Source organism: Leptopilina boulardi, unplaced genomic scaffold (assembly GCF_019393585.1).
Source record: "Leptopilina boulardi isolate dan_hultmark-lab unplaced genomic scaffold, ZJU_Lbou_2.1 LbouV2_114, whole genome shotgun sequence".
In the NCBI taxonomy this organism is placed as follows: domain Eukaryota; kingdom Metazoa; phylum Arthropoda; class Insecta; order Hymenoptera; family Figitidae; genus Leptopilina; species Leptopilina boulardi.
Genome location: NW_026137657.1, coordinates 491,079 through 512,816, shown reverse-complemented (window position 1 = coordinate 512,816; position 21,738 = coordinate 491,079). Strand labels below are relative to the sequence as shown.

At 28.7% G+C, this 21,738-nt stretch overlaps 1 protein-coding gene and 1 long non-coding RNA gene across 2 annotated transcripts in view; one reads left to right on the top strand and one right to left on the bottom strand.

The window, feature by feature from the left end:
• The first annotated feature begins 149 nt into the window (after positions 1-149).
• Positions 150-2,005, top strand: LOC127282290 (uncharacterized). The gene is made up of 3 exons (XR_007843186.1): positions 150-237; positions 322-574; positions 1,910-2,005. It is a non-coding gene; the product is annotated as an uncharacterized LOC127282290 (long non-coding RNA).
• Positions 2,006-3,200: 1,195 nt separating this feature from the next.
• Positions 3,201-21,738, bottom strand: part of LOC127282598 (uncharacterized) — a gene marked incomplete at its 5' end in the record, with an annotated part of 46,031 nt that continues 27,493 nt past the window's right edge. The window contains one exon of the mRNA XM_051306954.1: positions 3,201-9,058. Coding sequence (XP_051162911.1) covers positions 7,859-9,058 — 1,200 coding nt within the window. The remainder of the gene's footprint in view (positions 9,059-21,738) is intronic.

Below are 21,738 nucleotides of genomic sequence, written 5' to 3'. Positions count from 1 at the left end.
CAATACTTTAAAATCTTTTTAGAAATATTAATTGTGATAAAAAGAAATTATTTTAAATAAATAATTTTTGGATCAATAGTAATAATTAACTGTACAATCAAATTAGGATTTCCTTTATTTTACGTTTTTTTTTTTATTTTCAGTCTATTCCAGGAAAGAAACTTTCCTTTATTTTAAAAGATAGAGAGAGAGTATGGTGTCATAATATCTTTAACACGACGAAAAAATTCGCAATAGGTAAGTTGGTTAATTTTAAACATTATTAAAATAATAATATTAATAATAAATTATTAAAGTGTTAATTAATTTTTATTGTTTCAGTGTTTTTCAGTCCATGTCCAATAAACAATCTGAAGGACAGGAAGGATGTGGAAGAAGAAAAGTGGCCCCTGCATATTTTTTTTTTTATAAAATTTTTTGTTTTCTTTTTTATCTTTTTTTTTATAAAATTTTTTTTAACGCTCCCGGCCTCGCGCAGAAGTGCGAGCAAGAAAGAGGGATCCTCGGGAGCAGGCCCTGAAGCGCTCGAGAAGTGGCGATGTAACTTTTGCCCCGACGTGGGATTCGCCGATCGGTGAGTCGTTTTTTATTTAACCCCTTCCCTGTTTTGAAACATGTTCATTCAATTTTCATCAGTTTGAAATCAATTACAGTAAATTAATTTAGTGATTAAAAATTAACTTTTTTTTTTGATTTAATTTATAAATTTTACAATAAATTTCTTAACTTTAAAAAAGAAAATAAATGCATTGATTCAATAAAAGTTTTTAAAAACAGGAAAGGAAACACAGCAACATAGTGACATTATTGACAGAAATGTATAATATTTAAATATTATAATTTAATATTAATTATAATTATGTAATATAATTATTATATTATTTTATAATAATGTATAATATTTATATTTTTGTCAAATTTATATATGTATATGTATGTCATTTATTTTGTATTTGTTTAAAATTTTGTAATTTTTCTTATGAATTAAAGTAATTTTCTTTAAAAAGTAATTGAAGATGAATAATTAAATTTTAATTTTAAAATTATTATTGTTTTGTTTATTAAATTTTATATTTCATTATTAATTTAAAAATTAATGCATGTGAAATTTTAAAGTTAAATTTTTTTTGATAAATTCAATTAACGACTAATTATATTTTTTCTTTCAGAAGCAACATTAGTTATTTTTAGGTGAAGTAGTTTTTTTTCGGTTTAAATATAGCTACAGGTAGGGAAATCGGATAATTTTGTAGTTTCGTTTTCGTTTTAATTATAGCTATAGGTAGGAAAATCGCGGAAATTTTAGTTAGTGTTTAGGAAGTGTTGCATGCAAGTAACTGGAATACCAGTGAAAATATATTTATCTTGAAATATTTATTTTTTTATGTCACTATGTTGTATTAATTTTTTGCTTTTAGATGTATTAATTTTTTATTTGTATTTTATTGATTTGTGCATGTTTAATTGAGCATTATCTTTCAGTTATGTCATCGTGGTGAGCAATATTTTCCTTTTTTTTAAAATTAATCAGTTTTTTTCAGGAATTTAAAAATTATTATATTCTTTATTAATATTTATTTATTATATTAATTATTAAGTTTTTAAATGAAAATATTTTTGCCCCCTTATATAGAGAAGTAAGAATTTCTAGTTTTTAAATAATGAAACGTGCGAAATATTAAAAATTAAAATATTTTATTTTACATAGGAGTCATTCATAAAGCATTAATATTTTTGGAAATTTAACCCCCTCATTCCTCCCTTTATGACGGTTTTTTCCATTAACGGTTAACATGGAACGTTATATTTTTTGTTGACATCTGCACCCTGAATTATTATATCCTTTGTGGATGACTCCACATAAAATTTTGAATATATTTTTATTTTTTTTTTTTATTTTTTTTTTTAGGCCATGGTCTAGAAGAGGGGTCTTATACGGATTCTATACATATAGGTACATACATACATTTTTCATGAATTAAATAATTATATTTTATTGGTAGTGTTGAAAATTTGCCCTGGGAAACCTGAAATTTTTTATTTGAATTTTGATGGTAATACTAAATATAAATTAGATCGGTTCCGGTAAATATGTTAGGAATTATTTTTAAAAACTGTGGTTGCAAATTGAAAAATTATTTTGCCATTTTCTTGAAAAACAAAATCTATTTTGGAGAGGAATATTTTTATTTTGAAATAATTGGCTATCAGAAAGAGGAATAATATACTTTCGATTAATTTTTCTATGCAAAAATTTTGATTTTATTATTATTGTATCTAATTATAAAACTAAGTGTAGATTGTATATAAGAAAATGAATGAAATTGGAGGGATTATAATATAATCGTATGAAATGAAACGGTAGTTTAAAGTGCAGTGAACTATGAACTGCTTTTGAAATCTATTGGCTGCTTATATAAATTTTTTACAAAGATTTTAAATACCCACCAATTGACGCACTTGCGCTTATAATGGATTGATAGGCGCCGTTGCACCTGCAGACATAATACACATTCAAGATGCTTTGAGTTGTGCTTCTCTCTGCACTTAAGTGCTTGTAATGTTAAGAACCTAAACGACTTGAGCACTTACGTGCCATGAACATAACCTTAAGTACGCTTATTACCATGGTCGTCGTGGTCATGACTAGACCTTCACTGATCGACCTTCAACCTTCAATATATCTACTTTCTTTCTACTACGAAAACCACCATGTTAGTCATATGGTGGTTTTCATACAGTATATATATATATGCATAAACATTCCTTATGCACCCATTAATCATTCTTTTTTGCCTTTTATCTCATTTTAAATTCAAAATTACCCACCATTGACAATAATAACTACTTATCTTCATTCAATTTTTGTTTGTTACTTACCTGTAAATCAAGCGGTATATCTTCATTGAAGTTGATGAAAATTTCCATCTACATTTCTCAGAAAGCCAGTCAATCTAGAAGTTAACTTCATAATGTTCAGTATCTTCAATATAGAAATTACCAGTTTATGAAATAATAATATGAATTCTAAAATAATAATTAGTATAGATTTTTAAAATAATAAATAGAGACTTCGATTATCAAAAAAGCATGGTTAAAAATAAATCTTCTAAAAAAAAATTGAATTATCTTAACAATTAAATAAATCTAGGGATTTTTGTATTAAAAAATAGAAAGGGACTTTCTTAATAAAAAATACCTTTTAGTTTTCGTTTTTATAATAATAATTTGATTTATTAGTTTTCTAAAAATTATGTTTGCGATACGGTCGACGATTTTGATCAATGAAAATGAATTTGACTACAAGATGTTTAGTTTAAGTAAAAAAAAAAAGTAGCGCAGGTTGATTTTTGAATAGAAGACATTTTTAACAGCATGTTGAGTGTTGGATAATCGAAATGTTAATTTTTCAGCTAAATTACTTGTAAAATACTGTTTCGATTGAGCTGAAATTTTATAAAGAAATCTAAAATATGAGAATGGATTGTAATGTACAATTATTATTTTAGTATTTGTTTATAATCATTTATTATTTTGCTTTGTATTTTTCATATTGTTCAAAACTATTTTTCTTCTTTTTTTTGGGGAATAATTAATTCAATTTTAAAAAATATCAAACACATCTTTAATAATGTTTTAGAGAAAATTCCAACTTAATCCATTTAGTATTTTACGAGAAATCGGGCAAAAAAATTAATGTAATCTAACAATCATATGTTGTTAATGTTTCGTTTTCTTTGGAAGATAAAAACATAATTATATAAATTATACGGATGCTGTATGTATGTGAAGAAAAATTAGTTATCGTGTTAAGAAAATTTGTTGATATTTTTTATAATGTTCTTCAATAAAATGACTGATTTTTTTTCAAATTGAAAACTCGCAAATAGATTTCGAAAATAGATATTTAGATGTTCGCTAAGAAATTATTCATTGTTTTCGAAGTATATCGTCACTGCAAAAAGTTTGATTTCTTTTCATAAAATCAACTAATATATCTACAAAAGCATGTGACATATATATATGTTTTTTTTGCGCGCCTTTTTAGGGAGAATTATTTTGACTTCTAAAAGATATCACAAGATTGTGAATTTTTTAATTATATAAAAATGATGTATACAGGCATTCGACCATAGAATTTCAATCATCGCTGTGAACGACAATCGCTCGTTAGTGTAGTTTTTTTTTTTTTTTTTTTCTTTCTTTTTTAAACATTACAAGTTCAGTCTATGAGATTAAATACAACGTCAAAATGGCAGTGCTTTTACTGGCTTATACATCAAAATCTCACACGTATACTGGCAAGAGTTTCTGTGCGAATTAAATGTTTAATATTTTTATTTTTCAATTAAAATTTTTTTTATTTTCATTTAATTATCTCAATTATTTTAAACTCTATCAATAATTATAAAATGACTTTGTATTTTTATAGAAATGAAAAGATTTCTTTGCAATAAATGATTTTAAAAAGAAATTAATTTTAATAAAAAAAGAAAAATTAACTAGTGAAAAAATATTTATTTTATTTTTCAATATTAATGAAGAGCACAGAAAAACTTATATAAATTTTGTTGTACGTTTGTTGGATTTCGATGATTTGCCAAATGCACCATTTAATGACAGAAAAAAAATTGTCTTTTACTCCTATAGTCCTGTTGAACTGTTTTTTTTTTTTTTTGTAATTTCATTCATCAAGAACACTCATACGTCATTTAAATTGCAACAAATAGGAATTCGCTAGAAATCAAAGTTGTGTAATGTACAATCAACCAATGAGACTTCTTTTTTTTTATGTATATGGGTGATTCTCCAGAAACGGGTCACTTTTGAATAAGGAATTTTTTTTTCAAAATTATTTAAAAATACATGTTTATTGCATCCTTTTTATTAATTATGATTGGAACAAGTGATTCTAATAAATATTTGAGCTTAAAAACCGTTTTTAATGTAATTTTAACGATAAATATGTATTGTAGTACTTTCAGCGCAATAGCGTAGCAAGGGCGGCCGGGGCCCCAGGCACCATTGTTTTTGCGCAGACATGTAATTAAATTTTTAATATTTAATTTTTCGAGAACAAAACAATAATTTCTTTGCAAAAATTAATTGTTTTGTAGAAATTTATCTCGGCTTTTTTTTATAAAAATAGAGAAAAAAAATTAAGTTTCTTAAACGCAAGGGAACTGAAAAGCTGAATGACGGCCCTGTAGTTGAGTGTCGTTTCTGCTCGCGCGAAACTTGCGCATGCTCAATAAAATTTCGGGGGCCGGAGTTGAGAGAGCTGGAGTTGAGAAACAAATGAAAAACATTAATTACTTTGTTAATTAAGGACTAAATAAAAAATCCTTTAGGGATTTTATACAATTTTATTACTTTTATCGATACTATAGGTTGAAATTCAAAATTATTTTGAAAAACGATTGTTTTAAACAGGTTCGGAGTTGAGACATAATAAAAATACGCAAATTGTATTGTTTAATAATATAAATTTAAAAGTTAATTAGTTAATTAGTACCGTTGATTTTTATTCAATTGGGATTTTTACACATATTTATCAAAAAATTGCTTTAGTTACAATGAAAATAACAAGCAAAACCTCGAAAAACTAGTCAAATTCTCAACTCCGGATCCAGAAAAAAATTTACGAAGAAACATTATAAATAAACATTTTTTTATTTAAATGGACGAAAAATTAAAAACCCTTTTAGGGAATAACAGTTTTTCAGCCATACTTTAAAATGACTATAATGACAAATTTTATTTTTTTAATTTTAATGTCAAAAATCTTATTCAAAAATAGCAAAATCCATGTGTGGAACGAGCAAAAGTATATTTTTAGCATATTTCAGATGACAAAATAAATTTTGGGAAGTAAAATATCATTATATTGATAATGAGTTTATTAAAGATCATTAAAATGAAGAAATTAAAAAAAAAATAAACCAATTCTAGATAATATTTATTAACTAATTAATCAAAGAATCAAAAGTGACCTGTTTCTGGAGAATCACCCATATGTAGTCGCTACATCCGCCTCGAAATTTCGATTCTTAGCGAATTCGAGCATTTAAAAAAAAAACACAGGCACAAAATGGAGAGCACACGATCGATATGTGTGATCCATGATCGATGATTATAGTCTTATGTACACGGAATTCGATTTTTTTTTACAGAAATAAATAATAATTTTTTTTTTTTTTTTAATAAATAGATTACTAGATTAATAGGTCGTTTTAAGACTCGCAGCTTCGGTTCTGTCCGACTTTGATTATTTGACTTTGTTAAAAATAATTTTATTTATTATTATTATTATTATTATTATTATTAATATTTATTAATATTATTTTTAAAAAAAATTTGTCTCATCAAGAGAAAGACAAAAATGGAAATGACAAGAAAAATTTGACAATTGCATTTCTTTGGACTTTATTATTATTTCTATGTCTTTTTTTTTTATTTCTTTATAAGTTCTCGTTAAATTAATATTCCATATTTCATAATAATCTCATATGTGGGTATAATTTTGAATTCAATTTATTAAAACGAAAAATTGAAATTTTATTATTTTTTATTAAATTTCTTTGTATTATTATTATTTTTTATATGCAAATTTTAAAAAAGAAAATTTAAAAAGTTAATTCCCTAATTAGTTTTGAACAATAAAAATTGTTTTTTTTTTTAGTTTTTAGCATAAAGTCTTCTTTTTTTAAATTTAGAAAAACTTTGTTTTATTGAATTAAGAAAATTTGAATTTTTATGAGACATGTAACACGTCTCTCTATATATAAGTGAAAAATGGAAATACTAGAAATCAATTATTTTTTATACATCTAAAGAATTTGAAATAACTATACTATATATACTGTTATTTGATCTTATCAAAATGTTTTTATTCCTCATCAGTTTTGTTAATCATGATTCATTTAAATAATATAGGAAAAATACTTATTTCGTATAGTATATATATATATCCTGAAAAATGTAGCGTTTCTATAAGAGATCCTGATCTCTGAGCGTCAATTTAAAAACTTTTACTTTCCATGTGACTCAAATCTTTGGAATTTCCTAAATTTAAATTTTATTATTATTTTAATTTACAATTTTTTTTATTTTCTCTTTTCATTTTTTTTTTTTTTCATTTTTTACTTTTCTAAGAATACTTCACGGTTCGTCACACGACAAATAACCCTAAATATAGTAATTTTTTAATTATTCTTCTCTTGAAACTTGAGAATAATTTTTGTGAAATTCCATTTTAGTATATGTTTATTCCAATAATATATTGGAAAGTTAAATTTCAATCTCGAAAGTTTGCGAAAATTGTCACGGAATTTTAACTACACACAGAATTTGACGAGTTATTTTTTTTTTATTTTATGGAAATATTTTTTGTGGACTTTTTTAGGATTTCTCTTGAATTTTTTTATTAATTCTATATTTATATATTTACTATTGAAAGAAAAATTAATTTTTCTCCGGGCATATTATTGTCACAATCATCGCAACTCGCGAGTGCTGCGAGATTTTTCTAATCTCAATGACCTTTCATCTTAATACCTATAATTTTAGGACGAGGTTTTTAACAAGAAAAAAAAATACTCTTTGAGAGGCAGTAGTTTTTTTTGTAGAATTTTGCGGAAAAGAAATAATTAGTACGTGCAAATAAAAGTGAAATTTTAGAGGAAAATAGTGGTTGCAGTTACGTTTCAAGTTTAGTAAAGAAAAAGTTCCTCTCAAATGAAGAATATTTTGTTTTCATTGCATCGAGCGCAAAAGCTTACAGTTATATTCGAAGGTGCCATTTTTTTTATGTATATGTACACTTGTATTAACGGAGGGATATAAACAATACGTAGTCTCACATGGCCAGTCTTGTTGTTGAATCTTTCAACTTACCAGCCTTGATCAACCTCATAGTCCTTGGTGTACTGATGTTGGCATCATCGTCACTCACTTCAGCTGAAGAGCCACTCAATGTAATGCCACCGTATTCTAATGATGAATTAATTTCTTCATTTGAATACGAGGCATCGAATTGATCATCTTCAGTTGAATCAAGCGGTGATGAGAGTTCGGATAAACTTGCCCTCAAGATGTCCTTACTCGATGATGTTGAATTTGTTGAACCAGAGGTGACGTTAGTGGTAGCATCAGCAGCTGATCCTTTGGTTGAGACACCATGTAACCAGGAAGATGGCGAGGTCGATTGAGGCTCCTTTGGCACCGTTGACGATGCTGTTGTCCTGCCCGGAAGTTTCTTCTTGGCCTGCAGAGAGGTCCTCTTAAACCCAGGGGGCTTTTTCTTCCCGTTCATGCTATCAGGCTTTTTTTCTTTCTCGTCTTCGTGCTCAGCGAGATCAGTATTGGGTTTTTTCGTACTTGGCTGTTTCTTACCCTTCTTGGAATCCCTCGGCTGATGATGATGATGCTGCTGCTGCTGATGTTGGTTCCGGCCAACCTTCTCCATCCGTGACTTCCGCTTCTTGGAGGCTGCATCCATTGCCTGACGTCGACAGACCTCGTCACTGGCGGCGTCCTCGCAGGATCTTTTGGATTCGGGAAGACCCTCGCTGCTTCCAGAGTCGATGTGATGATGATTCTGCTGATGATGATGATGATGATGATGCTCACACTGAGGACCAGGACTCTCGTCCTCTTGGCATTTACGTTTTCGTTTCCTTCGTTTTTTACGTTTTCGACATCGATAATTATTATCTACATTGTCTTTTTCGAGTTGCATAATACGTGGACAAAGATTGTTTTGTTGTTTATGTTGATGATGGGCATTGTGTCGATGACGAACATTATGATGGGTGGCAAACATTCGCCGATGAAGAGTCTCGACCCGATCTGGTGAAACGACCATTGTTAAGACTCTACTGTAGGCTGAGAGCCTGCCTAAATTGTGACCTTTGGCTTGGACCCTTCTTGGTTCACCATAACGATTAAGGCCGAGGTAGAGAGTTTTTTGATTTGTGGACCATCGCACGGAACTATAGGTGTTGTAGTTGTGTTGCTCTATTGTCTCATTAAAAATACAGTCCTCTGTGTACTCGTGCTGCAACAGAGAAACAAAATATATTTAGATTTTTTATTATAGAATTAGTGACAATTGTGTTTTCAAAATTTATTACTATAGTGTTTTTTTTTTTTTTTTTAATTTTTTGGAGAAAATTTTGTTTTTAGTTTCATTTAATAAGCCATTGACCCGAGGGGAACGGATAATTTTATGCTTCCACACGGGTGTGAAATCACCGACGCAATATTCCAAATATTTGCTTTCAATGTTTATAATAGTGTTGAGGGATTTATCGTATAGTATTGCCAAGTTGCAATTTCAAACGCGGAAAACTTTAAAGGACTTCAAATATGAAACTATAAATTTCTTCCTTTTAGTTTCTGATTTCTTTTTTTTTTCTATTACATCCTCTTATTTACTTCCTTGAATTCTTGTTTAGTTTTCTGTTATTTACTTCGGCGTTTATTTTATTTTGTTCTCTATAATAATTAAAGTCGTTAAATTTCCATGTCACACAATCATTTAGAAATTATAATATATAGATAATGAAGAGCTATAGATTTCTAAGACGCGACAAACATATCTTTATGTCTTATCAAATTTATATTCTGCTGGAAGATATTCGTTAACTGTAAAATGAAGTGATCTACTATCAAGATTATTTACAATACATATGTAAATCATGTAATAATTATGCACGTCCTGAAACTATATATATATATATATATATGTGTGTAGAAAAATATTTTCTTTATAAAATGAGTTGCAAATTGATTATAATTTTTATCAATTCGTATGTAAAAAAGTATTATTTTATGTTTAGATTTCTTTGCTGAATATGGAAGAAACAGTGAATTGAGAAAACAATAATTTTATATTATAAAAAAATAAATAGAGTTAGCTTCATTTTACGATATCAGATAAAATGTATATTGACATCTAATTAGTAAAAAGGAAACAGGTTCCTCCTTTTACGACATCTTCCCGCAGAATATTGGATTTCGAATCGAAACGTGTTAACACGTTTCGGCTACTCTCACCACTCAGATCCAGTTCTCACTGCATTAATTTATGATCCAATTTGCTAAATCGTAAGGATATAACCGACACTTGAGCTAATGATTACAATTGGCTATGGTAGAGATAAAAACTAAAAAATGAAAAAATTGCAAAACTAAAGCTTAAATAAAATGTCCATTTTTTTATCAATTTTGTAATCATATTTGTTGTATATATAAATACTTTATAGTAAATTCGTTATTTATATTAGGAACATATTTATAAAAAAAAAGTTTATTTCATTGATGTAAAAATATGAAAAATGTTTTCAACTTTTCTTAGGAAACAATTTATTTAGAAATGATATATAAAATCAAATTTACGTTTCAAATTCGTAAATTACATTTAAATTAAACGTAAATTACATTTAACATTGTGAATGATTGGTAAATAAAATTAATTAAATAAAATGAATCATTTTTACGATTAATTCAATTAAAATGTAAATACAGTGGTTTTCTAATTGAAAGATACGATTATCACGCATTGAAGTCTTGAATTATTAAAGCTCGCGTTCTTATATATATAGTTGTGATTGAATTTCAATTCAAAATGATTTAAATCGATTGCAGTGAAAGCATGTAAATAAATTGTTTAATTATTTGTTTTTTGTGGAATGTACCAATCCAATTATTGAAATATAATAAATAAAGATTTCTTCGTATATATAAATTTAATTCTTTTGAATATAAATATCATATATTATATTTTACGATAAATGTGTCATTAATACAATAAACTGTTTCCTAATTGTCACTATAAAATAATTCTTTTATATATAGGTATGAAAATATGGTAATCCTTTGATATAGTAAATTGTTTGCAGATAAATTAAATGTTTGTAGAACTGTCGTTTCGATTTCCGTTGCTTTTACTAGACGAGGGCATATTACCAATGCGCTAATATAAAGTAATATTTACTATACAAGGCGAGAAATTTAAAGTATATATATAATTTTTTTTTTTTGTTACATGAGCGTGGGATATTTTCATTTAAAAAATTCTTAACTCGTTTTCTGATCAGGAAGAGAAGAAACATTTTTAGACTATAAAATATTTCTCTATTACATTCATATAGCTAGATTTTTTCATATTATCATCAAATGAAACCTCTTCGACAAGTTTTCAAGATCAGGGATCTTTTTTTTTTTTACTAGATAAGAAAAAATTTTTATTCTTGCAACAATGTAACTATTTTAAATTCGTGTTTAATTTATATGAAATTTATTCAATCGCGTATGTTATCTTAAATATTTGCGCTTTAATATGAAAACATTTATGTAAAGTAATATAATTGTGAATAAATTATATTTATTAATTTACAAAAATATTTTCTTGGAAATTATTGCAAAAATATAATTTTTAGTATTATAAAAAGTTATTTGTTTGTCGCATATTATAATGGTGAAAAAATATTTAATCTCTCTTGAATTTATTTGTCTCTTTATTGAATTACATGATATATAAATCTTGTCTTTTAAAGTGGCTAAAACATTTATAATAAATCACGATTTTATAATAAATTGAATTTTTTTTTTTTTTTTCTTAAAAAAAAACAACGTGTTACGAGCTTCGGTGGAGGTAAAATTAAAGGACAGCAGTGGGTAAATAATTGATGCCCACGTGTTCAGTATAAAAAAGTGAAAAATCTGTTGGACGTGCTTGGAAACAACCCCATTTCGAGTGCAGTTATGCGAGTCACTATACTTTCTGCGTTACTAATGTACGTGCGACGTGATTGTGCACCCATGCGAGGTTAAAGTGCCGACATACGTAACTTTCTAACGAGACTCTTCCTCTGTCATATATATATGTATTTATATATACAAAACGAAGCCGGATAAATCGACCCCCATAAAATAATATACACATTTACTTTATTGATACATCTCATTTCCGACATGACTGATGCTGACGCTTTCTTTTTATTCTATTGGTGGCAGACTACTGAGGTCAATGTCAACTGACATTTTTTTGAACTGAAAATTATTGTCAATTTATAGAGCCAAATTTTTGTATTGAATATAGGAAATTTACAGATTGCAATTTTAAAATTGCCTCTAAGAAAATTAATAATTTTTCTGTTGTTAATGTTCCATTTGGTTAATTAGAAATTTGTTTTTCAATATCTCGAAATTTATGTTAACATAAATTTTAGGTATTTTTTTCGCAGTGGGTAGTCTTCTAATTTTATTGCTAGATTATTATAGACAGTCGCGGAGAGCTCTGATGTTCGCATGTTGATAGTAGTTTGCTGCGAGCGGAAGAATGTAATTAGGTGAGAGGTGTTAAAATAACTAGTCAAGTTTAATTAATTAATGGCGTTCGATTACATTACATTCTTCGAAACGGAAAGTCTAATATTTTCTCAAATGCTTGGAAATCGAGAGTTTATTTGAAAAAGATGAGCTAATTGTATTATTTAAAAAAAATTATCAAAATTTTGAAATATATTATTAATATTAGAAATAAGAAAATGCGATTGTCATTCTAATAGAGTCTTTAAAACAAAACCAGACACGTGCCAAAAATAGAAAGCACCAGAACAGTATCTTAATTTCCACTAGGAATTCCGGTGGTCATGAGTCTGTCGTTCGTTGGTCAATTTATCGTCTATTTTATACATGAGTGCAAGGTCTGGCGCACAATCTTGTTGAAATTTAACTCGTTTCACAATTACATTCACCATGAATTAGACTTTCAGCATAACGAGAATAAACCTTTAGACGCAGAAAAGCATGAATTGTTTTTGAAAGCACATACACATAGACTATTTAAATAGAAATTTATTATTTTGTATTTGATCATCATCATCATCATCATCAAAGTAAATTTTTGAAGGAAAATTTGTCATGTCCATCCATACATTTGGGATACGACGTTATATTTCTCTTTTTTTTCTCTCTGTTGAAAAGCAAGACGAAAATAAATCTTCGTCCGTTGGATGGCCGAAATTAGCGAAAAAGGAATCTTTCGAATAAGAAATCGTGAAGTAACGAATGGTACGATATAGCGGAGAACGAAATAGAAAGATTTACGACCTCTTAACACCAACGGCAATTTGCTTCAAATCTCATGACACGAAAGAGAAGGAATAGAAAGAGAGAAAAAGGCGTCTTTTAATCGAATTAGGGAATTAATTGCGACACTATATAGTTTTTTTTTACTACAAGTAGGCGTTTCTGGATTTTTAATAATCATAAATATTGAATAAGGTAGCATTCAACGATAACGAGATTTATATCCAATTTTTGTACAAGACGCGATTTTGTCTATATATAGGGGTTCGAACTTGCGTTAGAGTTTTGAAACAAGCGTAGGTGGTTTAAACAAAAAGTTAGGCCCCCTCGTATGTTTTTCACTAACAGACGTGATTTACCACGAAGGGATATATATCCTTTTGCGGAGAACTTTGCTTTTCGTTCAAATTAAAGCTAGAGGATTTCTTTCTTTTTTCCTCCCTCAAAATCGGGATCGTCGAAAATGGCTCAAGTATATATAATGCGCCGACAAATAGAAGAGTGAAAAGGGATCACGACCCAATTACGTGATCTTGTTCGCACAGGCCGAAAGAATCTCTTTGGACCAATTCTCCCTTCGACATTCTGCGCTCGTATTCTTTTGATCCTCTCTCTAAGGAATGGTTTACGCGATTTAGACGAAAAGTAGGACGAGATACATTGGCTCTTAAAGAGAAATTCAATTTTTATCTTTGACAAATCAGTGTTATCATTGAAAAATCAAAGAATTATTTTGAAAACTCAATATACATTATCCTGATGATCTCAGTAATTTATTGATTTTAATGTCTTGATGTATTACCTTGATACCTCAATGTATCATCATCATCATTATCTTAATGTCCACTATATCGAAGTAAAAAAGGTTGAAAGAAAATTGATTTTTATGGCTTCCTTATTGACGGAAAAAAAATTCTTTTAGTTTTTTCTATATTACATAATACATAGTATCTTCTTTTGATGCATCAGAACAAACATTTGATGTATATACGCATTTTATCGAAAATGAAAAATTACGACAAAATACATTAATGTAACATGCGTGTTCCCTTTAAGCAGTCCATATTCATAAATCGACGAAGCGTGCGGAGAATATGAGTACAAGCACCTCTTCTTATTATGTGTCATTGCCATGCAAATAAACCCACCACCCGCGTTGCCTCGACTCGCATTTCCATACATCGCGAGAGAGAGAGAGACGCCCCATAGATATATTGTCCGCGGATATCTCGTCGATCCTCATGTCTGACTGATTCCCACATATGTATATATACCTGTATACATATGGAGTCACACTGATGGGAATCTTTTTTTTTTTTTTCGTATCGTTGCATATATGTTGTGTAGTTGCGTACATTTTGGTACTTTTTTGCCGAAAATTTGAGAACCCCCGCGAGAATCGGTTAAAGTTACTGCACACAAAGAAAAAAAAAAAAAAAAAGAAACAGAGGATACTTGCCAGGATTATTTAGTGGCCATTCCAACGCCCACTAGTCACCTTAGAACGTGTGTGCGGTGGGTAGAATCTTTTCGATTCGCAGCCACCGCTTTGTTGTGTTTGTTTATATGTATATATTGTCCACAATAACTACCACCTATCATAATATTTGTGCTCATGTCAACGACTTGAATTATGTTGTTACCATCAGGATGAGTCACAGGATCAAATAATGCAGATTGCTTATAATCTTGTTGTGCTATTTTATTCCCATTCAGAGAGTATTTTCTAAGGATCCTTTTAATGCATATCCCTTTTTTTCTCCCCAACACTTTTTATATGACATTATAATCATAATGTGTATATTATTGAAAGAATTATCTTCTAAATATAGAAAGAATATATCTTTTCGATTGTATTTAAAAATAAAATCGTTTCTATTTTTTTTGATCGTATCAAAAGAATCAAGTGATTCTTTTTTCATTCTTCAACAATTTTTCCTCTTTCACAATGAATAGAGTATCATTGATTCAAAAAAAAAAACATGTACTTGTCCGTAAGATTTGATCCACTAATTAATTCAAGAAAATTTACTTCAAACTAGGTAAAATTTATTTAGCTTCACTACTATTTTTTTCCAAAGAAATTGAATATTTTTATTCGATGAGGAAAACAACAATGACGAGGTGAAATTTTCTATGCGTAATGAATAATTTTTCCAGCTTAGGTTTCTTCATTATTTCGAGAAAATTATATTTATTTTCTTAACGATTATAATTAAAATAGAAAAACACTTTTTTTTTAATGTTCTTTATTAAAATGATCAGCAGGCGCGTTTTTAGATAAATTCATTCCTTAAACAGGCACACTAAACCATTTAAAGAAAATGTAATTAATTTTATTTAATGAATTGGGATTTTTTAAGTTTTTTATTATACTTAAATAGTAATGTATTGTTTTAGTTTTTTTTAATTCTTTTCTCCATAAGGTGCATCTTTCTGGAAAATCAGAGTGTCGTCTGTTCTTGACTTCGTTAAGTGGAAGTTAATAGTATTTATGTGATTGTTTGCTCGATAAGAACATCAGCCAATTAATTTACAAAGCATCTCACGTTTTAGAAATCAACCCCAACTAACTTTTGTTATACGACATCTACGAAATATGTATTTTCTTCATCTTCTTTCATTCTTTTTCATCTGTTTCTTTATTTCCTGTTTAGAAAATTCAAAAAAAGATATACGAGGATAAGAAAAGGGAACAAATTATTTAAAACAAGAATTTTATTATATTGAAACACAATCCGTTTATAATTTCTTCAATAATTAACATATTTTTGTAATTGGCAGTAAAAAAATTAAAAACACTTTATTATTTTCTGGTGTTTAGATTTTTTGTAAAAGTATAAATTTTAATTAATTAGAGAAAGGTCATAATAAATATTAATAGGGCGAGAAAAAAGTGAAAAAAAAAAAATTCAAAAAGTACAAACGGAATTTTAAAAGGGCAATTCAATTTGACCTAATGACGTAATTAAGGGCATCTCTTTCTATGGTTTTATAGTGTTGTGGTAATTTACGTTTTGGTCCCTTTGACACATAAAAAAAAATAAAGGAAATAAATTTTAGGACTCCTGGGTGTACAAATTAAGTATTTAAGATAATTAGTCTATTCTTCCTCGTGTGTTTTCAACGATGGGTCGCGTCCCGTTGTGTGATTTTATCTCCACGGGTGCTCCGCCCGATTCATTTTGGTGTGTGTGTGTGAGTCTGAACTTGATTTATTTAATGAATTCAAAGGCGCACAAGCGGCGAAGGTTTCAGTTTTCAAAAGCTTGCATATCTTATAACGATATCATCGATAAGGAAGTGTAAAAATTCATAGAGTCGGATTTACGCCATAGCGACAATCGTGCGCTACCTGAGAGCATATACGGTCTTCATTCTTGCGCCAGGTTCGAAAAAAGAGATGTTATTCTTTTTGAGTTATCCATTAAAATGCGTTTTATCAGCGCTATAATCAAACCTTAGGTTTTGAAGAAAAAAAAAAATGTCGGTTAGGTGTTTATTTCGCATAGAAGTGAAATTTGAGATGATCACCCTGATGGGAATCTGAATCAGACAATGCTTTTGAAAATAACATATAGTTTTGGTCTTAATTTTTCAATTCTTTTATTGATATTGTTTATCTATTTTGGAAAAGTTTTATAAAAAATAATTTTAATTTAGGATGGACCAAAATTTGAGAAAAAATAGAATTTGTTATATTTTCTCTAAAACTAGTATTGCAGATACAAAGCACCTGGTTTCTTACACTTCCTCGTTTATAAATTTGAGTTTTTTTTAAAAATGATTATCGGATTCTGATAGCATAGTACACTATATGTCTGAGAACTCGTACTGCACGAAGAGCATTACATCTTGGGAGAGCGAAAATTGAAGATTCCTTCGTTCACCTACAATTACGTGTGCTGGTGGCTCAATAATTACATATCGGTTCAAAACCCCCTCTTCATACGTATAATCGTATCTGTATATATAGAACCGTGAAGAAACATTATGAACTTCCCTCCTTGTTCTCACTTCCTATTTTAATCGATAGGAAAACATTTTCGTTATATATCCGGAATATAGCTATAATATCCTTAATTTATTGCTTTTCATCTTGTTGGCCAAAGGAATTCCTTTCGCTTGACGACTTCATAGTTGAGAGCATATATATATTTTTTTTTATATATATATGTATCCAGACTGTATAGACACATAAGTATATGCACTCTGCTACCGCGACGTTCTTGAATAATCAAGGGCTGCGAGCGGATGCTACGATAACCTATACGTAAACCTGCTTTTCAGAAAAAACACACTTTTTTACGCACACTACATATCGAGTGCGAGGTAAACGTATAATCCTCGACTTTTCTCTCGTGCTTTGGTCGCATCGAACTCTATTGCGGTAAACTTGAAGTTACCGCTGGATTCACCATGCTTCTCGTATCTATATATATATATATTATACATCTGAGAAACGTTTGCATTGAAAAAAAAAAAATTCTGACATAAAGCCAGGGATTGAAATTGGTCATAGATTTTCCCTTGCAATCTTAATTGAATAATGACAATGTGTTTCTCTTTCAATTGAAGCACTTCTCTTTATTAGTTAAAATCACGAACCTGTGTAGAATGGATTGTGAAATTCTCTTAACGTTACTGCAAAAATTGTTTTACTTGGTATTCTATTTATACAAAATTTTTGGGGTTATTCCATAAAAATTCGAATAAGCTTTTCACACACAAAAAATAATAGATTTCTGAAAATATTTGTCAGTCTTTAAGAAATGTATTTAAAATTTTAGTAAATATATATTCGAGCTAACAGATTTTCTGACAAAAAAGTTTACAAGATGAATCTCTTGTGTCGAGAGAAGGGAAAAAAAGTTGTCTGCTGCATTGCAAAGCTTCCTACTCTCTTTGAGGAATAAAGATGAAGGATGAGGTTTGAACAGAGAGACCTTTCTCAAATAATCTAAATTAGGCGTTTTCGCATAGTAATTAAAAAGGAAGGGAAAAAAAACCCCCCCGCCCTCTATGGAGGAGAGTTCGTTTAACTTTTATAAATTAAATTCCGGATTTTAAGATTTGAATTCCCCTTTTTAGGGATATATATTTGAGTTCCAATTTTGAGCTTCCGAGTTTGAAACAAAAATATCGAGGATGAGAAGAACAGGTTGTTGGTAAAAACGTAGTATATCCCTTTGGTTCTGACTGCACGTGCGTATAGTCGCTGTCAGTAATGATGTTTCGTAGAATGTTGAACTAAGTGTTTTAACCGAAGAGACAATTAAAAAACCGGAGATGCTCTATATAAGTACCAATCAGTAGCATTGCTTGCTAAAATGGTGTTAACCATTTTAAGTATATTGTATCGGAAATGGAATAGAGTCATTTTAAAAAAACGACACATGTTTTTAATTCCATTTCGCGTATATAAATTCCAAATCTTCTTTCTAGATCAATTAACTAAAACGATTTATTGCCCTTTAGTACTTTAATTGTGAAATTATTAGCGAGCATTTTTATTGCACTGATTTTACAGCATTTATTATTATCATTATTACTATTTTATGATTATTATTATTATTATTATTATTATTATTATTATTATTATTATTATTGTTATTATATTATTATACTATTTATTATGCAGTTATACAAAAATATAGAAAAAGTACTCTCTACTAATTTTAAATCAGTGACCCACTTTTCACTGATTCAGATTAAGAGAGTAAAGAATTAATAAAATTTTTAACTGATTTGAATTAGTGACGCACACTTTTGGCTTTTGAATTAGTTGAATTTTACTAATTCAATAATAACACTTTTTTTGTTTTCTATTATTTAGTTAAATTTTACTATTTCAAAAACAAAAAATGAGTCAATAATTCAAATTAGTTTAAATTTTTACCAATATTCAGATAGTTCTTCGTTTAATCTGACTTTTCTATTTTAGTCGCTAAATGATTCTATTTCTTTCAGCAAAATCTAATTATAAACTTTTAATACTGGTTTTTTATTTATTGCATTTTTCGATTAAGCTGTAAACTGTATACAACAACATTATAAAATAATATAATTACAGTAAATTCTGATTTCAAGATTTTCCAGTTTCTAAAGACATTAATGGCTTTTAAAATGAAAAAAATTTTATTACTACAATTCAGATTAGTTGTTTCATCCATATTAATAGTGTTGTATAATAAATTTATCTCTATTGGTAAAATAATAATGTGAATATAGTGAAAAATATTAATTATATATATATTACATTAGTGAGGAAAATTTGAGAACAACAAAGTGCGATTCCAAGTGAGATTTTGACTTTTTCGGAGTAGGTTAACCGATTGCAATGCAACTTTGGAATTTTGTTATATATAGTAAGACTAATCTTTAACGTAAATTTCAGCCTAAAATATTTGTTAGTTTACGAGATTTGCAATAATAACAAAAAATTTAAAACTGCTATATCTTCCGTTCTAATAAACGGATTGAGGTCTACTTTTTTTTAAAATGTCAAGGAAAATGAGAGGAATAAATATCTTTCAGAACATTTTTTTATAATTTTACAACTAAAAAAATTATTAAATAATAATTGAATAACTTTCGCGCGACTAACTAAAATTCAATCAATTAAACGCTAAAATGATCTGACCTGTGTTTTTTTTAATGTTCCAAAGGATTTTTAGTGTAAATGTAAGTTTAACTTAATAAATTTTATTAATTTATTAGTATAAACAATTGAGATTTCTGCTAGTTGACGTGCAGACGACATTGCGCACGCAGCATTCTCACATAGCCAATTTAGTCCACGAATCACGTCAGTTGGCTATGTGAGAATGCTGCGTGCGCAATGTCGTCTGCACGTCAACTAGCAGAAATCTCAATTGTTTATACTAATAAATTAATAAAATTTATTAAGTTAAACTTACATTTACACTAAAAATCCTTTGGAACATTAAAAAAAACACAGGTCAGATCATTTTAGCGTTTAATTGATTGAATTTTAGTTAGTCGCGCGAAAGTTATTCAATTATTATTTAATAATTTTTTTAGTTGTAAAATTATAAAAAAATATTCTGAAAGAGATTTATTCCTCTCATTTTCCTTGACATTTTAAAAAAAAGTAGACCTCAATCCGTTTATTAGAACGGAAGATATAGCAGTTTTAAATTTTTTGTTATTATTGCAAATCTCGTAAACTAACAAATATTTTAGGCTGAAATTTACGTTAAAGATTAGTCTTACTATATATAACAAAATTCCAAAGTTTCATTGCAATCGGTTAACCTACTCCGAAAAAGTCAAAATCTCACTTGGAATCGCACCAAAACAATAATAAGAATAACAATAATAATAAAAATAGTAATAATAATAGATAATTTTAATAAATTTTTGTAAAATGTAAGAGGGAGATAATTGAGAGTGACAATGAAATTGAATTGAAAAGGGTATATAGAAACGTTAGACAGATACCACGTGCGACTTGTGGGTTGATAAAACGATTACAAGTTCTTCATCTGACTGGAAAATCAGGGAATGAATCCTCGACGATGTAATGCACGAGGAACGATCAATCTATTGAGGTAGGGGGATTGGAATCGGGAGGCATGCTGCCAGGTAATTGAACGACCTTGGAATCTAGTCTGAACTTGACTCTTGCTTCTGTTGCATCTTTACTTCTCTCTTTCTTTGAGATAGAACTTGAAACTCCTGTCTTTTCAGATCCTGGTAATTTAGTAAACGATTTGAATAAAATTATACCAACAGGTGTTCTCCACACCAACTTCTTTTTATGTACATAGTCGCACTTATGGAAAATGACATAGAAGCAACTCCTTCTCGATGTTTCAATATTATAATTTAATAGTGTGTATCTTATATTCGTGAAACTATTTGGGTTCTTGTTATTAATAATACTGGTTTATCTTAACGCGATACTTGATATTATTTTCCTTTTATATTTATTTAAATTGTAGTTATTACTTGAGAGATATTTTAATTATATGGACTTGACTCTTGAAAGATTGTATCATTTTTATTCACTGCCAATTTAGATATCTTGTATCTTTTTTTTTTATTTTTACTTGAATAAATGATTGATCGATTAATTGTAGACATAAAATAAAATGAAAATTGGAAAAATAATAAAAAAATAATTTGCGGGTAAAAAAAAATATGATAAAGTTTGATGCTGTGGGAAGGGGAATGACTACGTCATTCGGCGCGTGCCACTGTAGCAAAAATGTCTCACTTTCTTGCCACAGAGTAAAAGGAGCAAGACGCGCATCTCTCATCCACGAAGCATGTGTTACTGAAACCTCGAAGAGCTAGGAGCTTCCTCTTCATGTTGCGTAAGGCCATTCCGCACCACTCACTATATACACAGACACATCTGGTAGGCCAAGCTCTTTGACTCAACTGCGGCCGCAAAATGTCTATCTACGTCACTTTAGATTGCTCTCTCATTTCTGCTCTCTTTTTCCACTTTCCGGATCGTTTTGCCTCTTATATTTCTCCTAGCATCATTCTTTTGATCCTTTGTAGATTCTTTCAGCCAAGCACGGCAAATCTACTTTTTCTATTCCAATGATCCTGAATCATGACCAAATCCGTCGAACTGCATTTTCATCAACTTTTTCTTCTTTTCAT